Source organism: Pseudopipra pipra, chromosome 9, assembly GCF_036250125.1.
Source record: "Pseudopipra pipra isolate bDixPip1 chromosome 9, bDixPip1.hap1, whole genome shotgun sequence".
In the NCBI taxonomy this organism is placed as follows: domain Eukaryota; kingdom Metazoa; phylum Chordata; class Aves; order Passeriformes; family Pipridae; genus Pseudopipra; species Pseudopipra pipra.
In genome coordinates, this window is record NC_087557.1 from 12,751,774 (window position 1) to 12,761,434 (window position 9,661).

At 43.8% G+C, this 9,661-nt stretch overlaps 2 protein-coding genes across 2 annotated transcripts in view; one reads left to right on the plus strand and one right to left on the minus strand.

Annotated features, from left to right (window-relative positions):
• PLPPR4 (phospholipid phosphatase related 4) overlaps positions 1 to 3,252 on the minus strand; it is a 29,655-nt gene extending 26,403 nt beyond the window's left edge. Inside the window, exon 1 of the mRNA XM_064664680.1 lies at positions 3,096 to 3,252. Coding sequence (XP_064520750.1) covers positions 3,096 to 3,173 — 78 coding nt within the window. The 5' untranslated portion in view covers positions 3,174 to 3,252. The remainder of the gene's footprint in view (positions 1 to 3,095) is intronic.
• The window catches only part of PLPPR5 (phospholipid phosphatase related 5), a 107,492-nt gene that overhangs the window by 8,006 nt on the left and 89,825 nt on the right, over positions 1 to 9,661 (plus strand). The gene's annotated exons all lie outside the window — the stretch shown is intronic.

Here is a 9,661-nt window from a genome sequence, read left to right on the forward strand (position 1 = left end):
ATTCATAACACATTCTAAAGGATCTTAATAGCTGAAAGCCCTCAGTGTCAGAACTGCATTTGTTTGCTGCTATTTCTGAAGTTCTGCATGCCTGCGTTATATTGGTTGTTACATATATTATTTCACCCTGTAGAATATATTTCATTTGTATAACATGAACACATCTCTTTCCTACCACTTGGAATTTGGAATTTCTTCTCAACCCAACATCCTTTTTTCCAAGTCTATCATTTTGTCTAGCATTCAAGAGAAAAAAATGGCACTTTTTTATAATGTATTTTCTAAACAATCTGCTTTTCCTTTGGCCTAGACCTCCTAGGTAGGTCTTGATGGAAAGTGAATGTCAGCAAACCCTAATTTTCTTGTTTGAAGGTACAAACTTAATGGGCTATGGCTTTTTTTGTTGCAATGCAGAGTGAGTGGGAAAGGACTGTCTGCTGTGAACAGGACAGGGAAAATAAAAGTGAATGAGTGCCAAGAGGAAAAAAAAATATAAAAGAGTTCACAGCATTCAGAGGTGAGAGGTTGAAAGCCTGTTTTTTATCACCCATTCATAAAAGTCTTAAAATTCAGAAAGCCTTATTTAAGGGTGTCTTGTTTTTAAGTAGTTGGCTGTTGTTAGATTGAACTTACCTCCTGCTTACAAAGGAAATCCATATTACATAGTAATGCCTGTCAACCACACCGGGTGAACTCCTCTATCCCTTATATTTAAAACTTCTCATTGCAATTAAGCTGTCTTTGATTAAATCTCTCTTTATGGGGTACAACTTAATCTTTGGTTCTCTTTGAGCCAGTCACAACAGACAAATCTAAGTCATCATGTCCTTTACCTGATGCTTCTTAAGTGCTGCCATTTGCTGTGCAACAAATCTTTAGAGAGGCATTCACAACAGTCTGATCAGAATTAGAGTGCGTGTGTGTAAGTACAGAGTGGGTGCACCCAAGTAACACAAGCTACATGTTTCTAAATATCATATTTATCATATTGTTTTTACCCCTTCACTCAAGTGATTGGAGTACTCAACTGAAATGTGAGAGATGGTTTCAAATCCTCCTGCTGTGTAATGGGAGAGGGCTGATAACTCACCAGAAGTTTCCTAATCAATGTTAGGGTCAAGTGTATTGCAGTCAATTGTTTTTTTCTTGATGTTGCTTTTACTTCCCAGTTCAAGAAGGGTCCTAAGTCTGCAGTTCAATAATTAGTACTTGCTCTTGGTGGGAAAGGGTTTTTGCAGGCTCTAGACTTTGTTCCTGTGACTGTATAACATAGAAGTCCTAAAAGTTCCTTAGGAGACCATTCTGTTAGCTGAGGACTCAGACTCTCTCTCAGACAACTGGGTGTCGAAGAAATCTCCACCTGTTTTTAGATGTAGCTGTAAATAACTTGCTGAGGGTCCTAAGAGTCCACACCAGCGTAGAGAACTCGCCTGCCTCATGTGGGAACTATACACAGAACTCAGTGCAAGTTCTTCAATGCTCACAGAATCTTTTGTCTTATTCCTTGTACCAGCTGCAGGAAGCTTCTATGGGAAATACAAGTATGCAATCAATATTATATAAGGCAACACTTAAGAGCAGCACGCACACATTTCGTGCTGTTGCTCTGTATTTTTTCCCATCTTTCTGCAGGCCTAAGCACAGCCCACCAAACAGCATAGGTTCTGTTCTGTCTTGCAGGATTCTCTATATCATCCCCTACATTAGAGTTATGCCCAAGCTGAGGTACAGCAGACTCCCTTCCTGTTTGGATTACCAAAGCAGCAAAGACAGCACAGAGAATAAAGAAGCCTCTACCTATTTTAGGGGCTTCTCCAAGCTTAACCTCTGCCTCCTATGCAAAGCTAATGTAAGATATATGCCAGAACAAGTTCTTCCATCAAAGGGCTTTTCTTGAGCAGGCCTAATTACATTGACAGGATGAGCCTGATGCTTCCATATAACCAGCCTCTGCAAAGCTTTCCAATTGGTGCAGCTTACTTAGGGTTAGCTGCTGACCATGCCCAGGTGCTTAGGGAGCAGAAACACTCCACTGGTACCTAAAACTCCTTCTCAGCCCAACCCTTTCTATCTCCCAGAGAACCTCCAAAGCCCTTCAAGTGCATCTGAGGGAAAATAATTTTTGTTTTATATTTCACCCAATGTTTATATTTTAATGTTTTATACATTAAGTATTGTATATGTTTTTATGCTTTTGACTGTCAGTTATAGTTAACTTACACCATATTTTACCGTTAAGTTATTTCACAATCTCTCTCAGTAAGTTACTTGGTGCCTCAAAGTGCCTCAGGCTTTTCCCTGTGAGTGGGGTCACCTGAAACACTTTTCTCAATCTGTAAAACATTTTTACCTTTCTCTTACTGCTGTGCCATTAGACAAATCCTTAAGCTTAACCTTTGTCTACATACTTATATGTATGTCATACATTACTTATGATTTTGCAGCAGCACCTCACTGACTGTACTTTCCAGGGAGGCTAAATGCCTCCAAGTAACACACCAAGCAGCCAATGTCTGCAACTCCACCTGCGACCAGCTGAGCAGCCATAGCAGGTTTTGCTCTTTAAGATGTGCCGAGAACCTCATTCTGCTTTAAAAACAGACATTTTTAGCTCTGATGGAGGAAGCATATAGTCCAGGGGTCAGCAAAAACATACCAGTGATTATAATTTTGAGAACATTTCTATTTTTCTAAGCATTCCCTGATGAACATGATTTTCATTCTGTCACAGCAATGTGAGCGGTGTTTGCCTGGAAGCCAGCTCTCCTTTGAAACATGTCTTCCTCCCGAGAGGTTCTTGTGCACATAGCACACTTTAGCTGAGCAACCCTCTCATTTTCTGAGCAATTCTTAGAAATAATTCCCGCTTCAAAAGACCGCATAGAAGAGGTTACTTTATTACTGCTCCTTATGGGGGGCTTCGATGCTGATTTCGGTGAGACAAAGCATCACGTAGGGGTTTTGCATCAGCCGGTGCGAACCGAGCGCCGAGGCGATCCCTGTCCGCGGGCGCGCGGAGCGGCCCCGCGCCGCTGCCCGCCAGCCCCGCGCCTGGCCGCGGACAGCCCAGCCCGCTCGGCGCGGCGGCCACTCACCTCCACGAAGTAGAAGCAGGGCAGGAGGGTGACGCTGTCCTTGGTCACTTTGCCCTTTGGCCGCTCCTTCGCGGACATGCTGGCGGGGCTGCGGGCGGCGGCCCCGCGGCCAAGCGCTGCCCCGGCCGCTCGCAGCCGCCCGCCCGCCGCGGGCTCTCCTCCGCCCGCCGCCGCCGCGCCGAGCGCTGCGCCGAGCGCGGGGCTGACGTCAGGAGCCTGCTCGGCGGCGGGCGGGGGTCCCGGCCGCCTTAACTCCTTCGCGCCGGGGGTGCGGGGGGAGCCCCGGCGAGGAAGCTTTGGCTGCAGCAAGCGATTTGCACGTGTACGCGCACAGGCGTGAGAGACCGGGACAGGATCCCTGCGGGCGTGAGGATGCTGGGGACGCTCCGTGGGGAGCCTGCGGCATTTATCTTGTTTCTAGGAAATATTTTTTCTGAACCAGATTAGTAGAATGGCCCTGGGAATCGCATTCCTATACGACCAATGTTTTCTTGCAGGTGTACTCTTTTTGAGACCAAGTTGCTAACGACAGTTCACCCCAGCCTCAGCGACAGTCAGGGGGTGTGGTGTGACTGGGATGAGCCAAAGTGAGCTCCTCAACCCCATGTGCAATACTGAGGCACGTGATTCCTCTGATCTGTGAAGTATCTGGTGCAGTTCCTGCTACAGTCTTGAAGAGAGCAGAATTTACCTGAACAATTGTTTCCATGGTGAAACGTGTTGAGATCCTATTTATGGATCAAAGTTTGCAGCGTTTTCTCAGGCAAGCTCCTGTTGATGTCAGTGAGAGGTACCCTGGATAAGGCCTGCAGGAGTTCTCTGTGCAAGATAGCGTTTTCATTCTTGGTAGTGCATTAATGATGTCTACAAAAGTCTTGTGCCTGTTTCTCGTTGCATTGTGGTGTTTAGCTTTAATGTTCAAGAAGTGTGACTCAAGCAGTCGTTTATTTCCTGTCCCTCCTCTTTTGGGGAAAATGGGAAATAACCTGCTGTTCTTGTTCAGATGGTTGCTAGTATTTTGGCTGCTATGGCAATGGAGATGAAAATTGTCATGAGCCGCTTTTCTTTTCTAGCTGTTCTCTTTTCATTTATCCAGAGCGGATATGCCAATCCATGCTCTGCACTGAGCAGACAAGCAAAGACATTTCATGAGAGGGTAAAATCAAAAACATACTCCCTGCCTGCAGGCAGGTGTGGAAGGCAAATCTGTAGTCTGACTCCAAATCATTGAAAAAGACTTTTCAGAGCTGCAACATGTGTTGCCATACCAACACATATTCTCGTCATAACCTAACCCTGCTAGGAAAGATTTCCAGAGTTTCTGCTGGCTTAGGAATCAGGGCACTTGTTGGTAACCTTGTGAAAGGCAAGTTGGGGGATTCCAGGCAGTGGAGGTGGCTAGAATGGTTGCTGGGAGCAGCGGAGCTGTGAGCAGAGGAGGTTTGTGCCTGTCTATCAGCACTAGATTCCAGGAAATTACACTGGTGTGGGGATGTCTGGTAGTGGTTTCTGCCCATCAGTGGTCTAGCCTTTGAATAAAAAAGTCCCTTTTTGTTAACTTTGCTGGTGAGTTATTCCAAGTAAAACAGCAAGTCTTGAGGAGCTGTAGTAAGATTTTGCTCTTGCCAATTATGTAACTTTTACTGGGGAGAATGTTAATGAGTGATATCCACTTAGAGTTGCATTTACAGTATGAGCCTTGATTATTGTGAAATCATGAATCTGGCTTGAAAAATCATCAGCACACACTAATAAAAATGACTCAAGAGTACTTTTTCTGCCTCTGTTTCACACACGATTGCTTCATTCTGCGAGAGCAGGGGGATTAGGATGCTTCTTCGGTAAAATGAACCGAGAAACTCACATTGTAATGTAACTTTAGAAACTGGAGAAACTCCTACTAGTAAGTATATTTTGTCATTGTACTGCCTAAAAGCCAATTAAGAGTGCATCTGTGATAGTTAGGCACAGTGAAACACAAGGCAGTATCCAGCCTCTATTCTACAAATTCTCATTATAAAGAAGTGTCTGGTGGGAAGGATGCAATGCAAGCTGTGTGACTGCTGTAAGGGCAGGAAGAATTGTGCTAATTCTCTGGGATTTTTGCTCACTATTTTGTGAGTGTACTGATAGAAGGAGTTAGAAGAGGAGTTATTTATGAGTCAGCTGAAGTGAAGCAGTCACTTTTTTGTCAGTGACAGACCTTGTCAAGAATTTCTGCCCTTTATCTAGTCAAACAGAGGAGGAAAAGGATAATCAGTGCCTCGGTCCCAGAGTGTGGCATGTCTGTCTCACACTAGTCTTAAAGTGATGGCAAGTATGGACGTGGCTAGGGTGCATTTCCTACCCTTCTCTCTGGGCTTTCACTTAGGTTCTTTTTTGAGACTTAGCTATAGAGTAAGTCACCAAGGTACAGCTACTTCATCATTTCAGCCTTGCTCTGCTGCCAGCAATGCCTTCCTAGCCCCCTTCTTATCTACCTGAGCCTCAGAGGGAAGCACTTGATGGAATCAATGCAGAGGCTCTGTACCTTTCTTCACCATGCAGTATCCAGAGAGGGCTGCAGGCATTTGGACCTTGTGTCCTGAACTAACATAATGGAGTAAGAATATTTCTTCTCTGCTTCTCAAGACTGATATTTAGGTTGCTGTGTGTCCTCTTTCGAGCACATGAATATTGATGGAAAATTAGAAAAATCCCTTGCTGAGTGCAACGATATGGCTTCTGGACTAAGGGTTTCATCTATATATTAATACCTGAAAACACACAAGTCCCCCGAGTGCTGTTGCATTCAGCTATTTTGAAGTTAATTATAAGAAATTAAGGGATTGGTTCCCATTTACAAAGAAACTCATTGGATTGCTTAAGAAGTATAAGCAGCCTTCAAATGAGTATAACATACATTTATATCCTTGTTAAATTCCCTTAATGCTGATAGAACAGTGTGAAATAGCTTTTGTGTAAATGAGTGTATTGTCTTTGTGCAGCAAAGTTTTCATAGCAGGGGAACTACAGAGGTGGCTTCTGTGAGAAGATGCCAGAAGCTTCCCTTGTGTTTGACAGAACCCATGTCAGCGGGCTCCAAGATGATCCACCACTGACTAGGACTGAGTCCATTGACAACAATAGTAATGTTTCTGGTATAACATGGTCAAGGAGGTGAAAAAGTTGCTGTGCAACAGCAATTGCAGCTGGAGAGAGGAGTGAGATTATGTGAGAGAAAGCTCTGAGACACTGAGGTCAGTGAAGAAGGTGGGGGAGAAGGAGGAGCACACACTGGAACAGGTAGATGCCCAAAGGAGGCTGTGACCCTGTGGGAAACCCGTGCTGGAACAGGGTCCTGGCGGAACTTGTGACCCCGTAGAAGGGACCCACGCTGGAGCGGTTTGTGAAGAACTGTAGCCTGTGGGAAGGACTCACACTGGAGAAATTTTTGAAGAACTGTCTTCCATGAGAGGGACCCCACACTTAGAGCAGGGAAAGAGTGTGAGGAGTCCTCCCTGTGAGGAGGAAGGAAAGGCAGAGGCAATGTGAAGCTAACCACAACACCCCTCTAACCCTAACCCATCCCCCTGCATCACTGAGTGGGGAGGAGGTAGAGAATTTAGGAGTAAAGTTGAGCCCAGAAAGAAGGGGGGGGTTGAAGGTGTTTCATGATTTGGTTTTATTTCTCATTATTCTACTCTGATTTGATTTGCTATAAATTCATTAATAAATTGGTCATAACTAATCTAATTTCCTCCAGTCTAGTCCATTTTGCCCAAGACAGTAACTGGTGAGCGATCTCTCCCTGTTGTTTCGATCCATGAGCCCTTTGTTAGATCTTCTGTCCCCTCTCCAGCTGAGGAGGAAAGTGATAGAGTGGCTTTGGTAGACACCTGGTGTCCATCTAGGTTCAGCCCACCACAATGAGTGGCTCATCCATATGATCTCCTAAAGGAAAATGTGTTGGCAGTAACTAATTCAGAAAACACCTCCTGTCCATTTCAGTCAAGATAGTCTTACAAGAAAGTGTGGTGATGCGTGACTTTATGAACGCATCTATGTGCAGGATAGTCATATGTACAGGATCTGCACTAGCTCTGACAGCTTTTTTACCCAGCTTCAAGCAATCTCTGTAACATGGCAACATGTGAGCATAAAGCATAATATTTTTTGTTTGTGCTTTGCTTCAGCAAAACCAATCAAGTTCATGGAAACATTTAAAGAAGTTGGGGAAATAAAAGATGAAATTCATAGATGTGCACTATAGGCCTTTTCTGACTCATCTGGAATAAGTTTTTAAGAGCAATTTATTATTTCGTCAACAAAAAGAAAACTTGGCCATCAGTGGTGTCCCTGGTGATTGCAAGCTGAATTTTAATAGCTCAGTTTGACCCAAAACCTTACCCCCTTAAAGAAGCATTGCTGGTGAAGCTTCTTTAGATGAAGAAAACACCTTTCTTTGTAGTTGTCAGACAGACAGCAGCTGCCACAGTTATTAGAAACATGATTTGATTTTCCAGCAAAGTCTACTGTGTTGGCAAAGTGCATAAAATGTAACTGCAGGTCATCATCTCTTTATCCAGGTGCTCTCTTCTCTCTGCAGCAAAGCCCGCCTTTATTCCCAGGCTTTGGTAGGTACTGGACACAGGCAATGGCTATGGTTTCACTGCTTCCATGGGAACAGAAAGCACACTGCATAAGCAGGGACCAGTGCTATATCACTGAATAAACCCACTTGCAAAGCAGTATGGAATAAAATGGCAAAGATTTAAAGAGAGCTGGTGAGTGCAGGGCTGTGCAGATCCCCTGGTCAGAGAGTGGCTCTGGGGGGTTTGTAGCAGGCAGAAGTTTGGCCAGAGGCCGCAGCAGCAGCTGCAATTGCACTTACTGTTGCTTAGTAGCCTAAGAAAACCTGCTTTCCCCTGGTCACCACACAATTTCCCTGCAGGAAGGCCTCCTCTGGGACTGTGTGCATGGATCAGGGTTCACTCATATTATATAGATGGATTTTTTGTTTTTGGTTTGCCCACTGACTGTGTGGAATAGATGATGTGAACCCAGCATATTAAAACAGTAATCCTCTCTGGAGAAAGAGTGGCATATGGGAGCTGGGCTTTGCTGTGTGGAACTGACAGATGTTTCTTGTTCTGCTTTGCTTGCCATATCAGAATTCAGATATGCAGCAGTGTGTGTTTGTATATATATTCTTCTTTCTTCCCTCCTAGTCTCTCGGGAAAATGTCTGGTTGCGGGAATTTCCCCTGTGTATTGAATTCACATGTTATTCAGTAAGTAAATCTGCCCTGAGAAGATGAGGGGACATTGCTTGTTTTACAGTTACCCATTTAAAAGATTGTTATAGTCATAAGACAAATACATTTTTACAAGAATTTCATGAGCGGGCTTTCTAATCTTTGGTGCAACTATTTTAGTATATTTATTTGGAGAAAAGAAAATTCTGGCTCCCAGGACAAGGCCCATGTCAGACAACACGGCAACATCTTTTCTAGCATCCTAACAAGGTACCTTATGTATGAACCTCGTAAATGTTATGAAAGGGAAACATTGAAGGATATAGCAAAACTGGATAGCTGAATGATATTGAGGGCATCCCTTTAATTATTAAATTTGCATTAGCTTCCTTCAAGTGCAAGATTTTTTTCCCCTGCTTTTTCATGCTGGGGCAAAATTTTCCTCTTTGACCCATCTGTAGATCCCATGTGAGCAGCACATACTACTCTTGGATAGATGGCATGTGACAGCATTGGGAGATTCATAGTGGAACAAGCTCAAACATACAAAAGAGATCCATGGTGCAGATGGGAGAGTTAAATTCTGCTTTGAAGTTGTAATTGCAACAAGCAATTGTTTCTCCACTATGCCTAATAATCTCCTGTTGCTGTAAAGCTCTGTCTTCTAGTGTCTTGTCTTTGCCTGCCAGATATAGGTCACAGCTTTAAAGTAGCAGATGACTCTGAATGATCCCTGGCTTTCCTGCTGCCTTTTCCACTGTCGCGTTTGGTTTGGGCAATGAATTTTGCATGTTTTGCATGAGTCGTACTAGGATCATTCTTCTGATTCTGTGGCTTTAAATACTGTTTATGAATACATCTACGTAGTATTTTGCAGGCATACATGCCTGTGCTTTCTCACCTTAAGCGAGTTTTGGGTTGCCAGCTATGTGGCTTCAGAAGTGTGATGCTGGACTGTGGTTTCTATGAGCTGCTTCCCCTTAAGTCAGATTTATCAACAGACTGAGTGGTTATGTGGCTTTTTAGTGAAGCTGCCTGGTGACTGGGTGGTGTGGAATGCAGGAAAAAGAATCCGTGTTTGCTATATGCCCAGTGAGCCACTATATTAATTATGCTCAGTCTGCTTTTATTTCAATGCTGATAATGGTAGATTCTTGGTTACTGGCATACATCTGTATTTAAGATCTTAGTTACAGGCATGAAGGCATGAAAATGTCAGAATGTGAAAATCTCAGACTGTTTCTGGAATATCAATGGCTCTTTAAAGCAATTTCGTGCAGATATTAATAAAGCACAAATCTGGATTATTATGCGATGACCTGTCACAGAT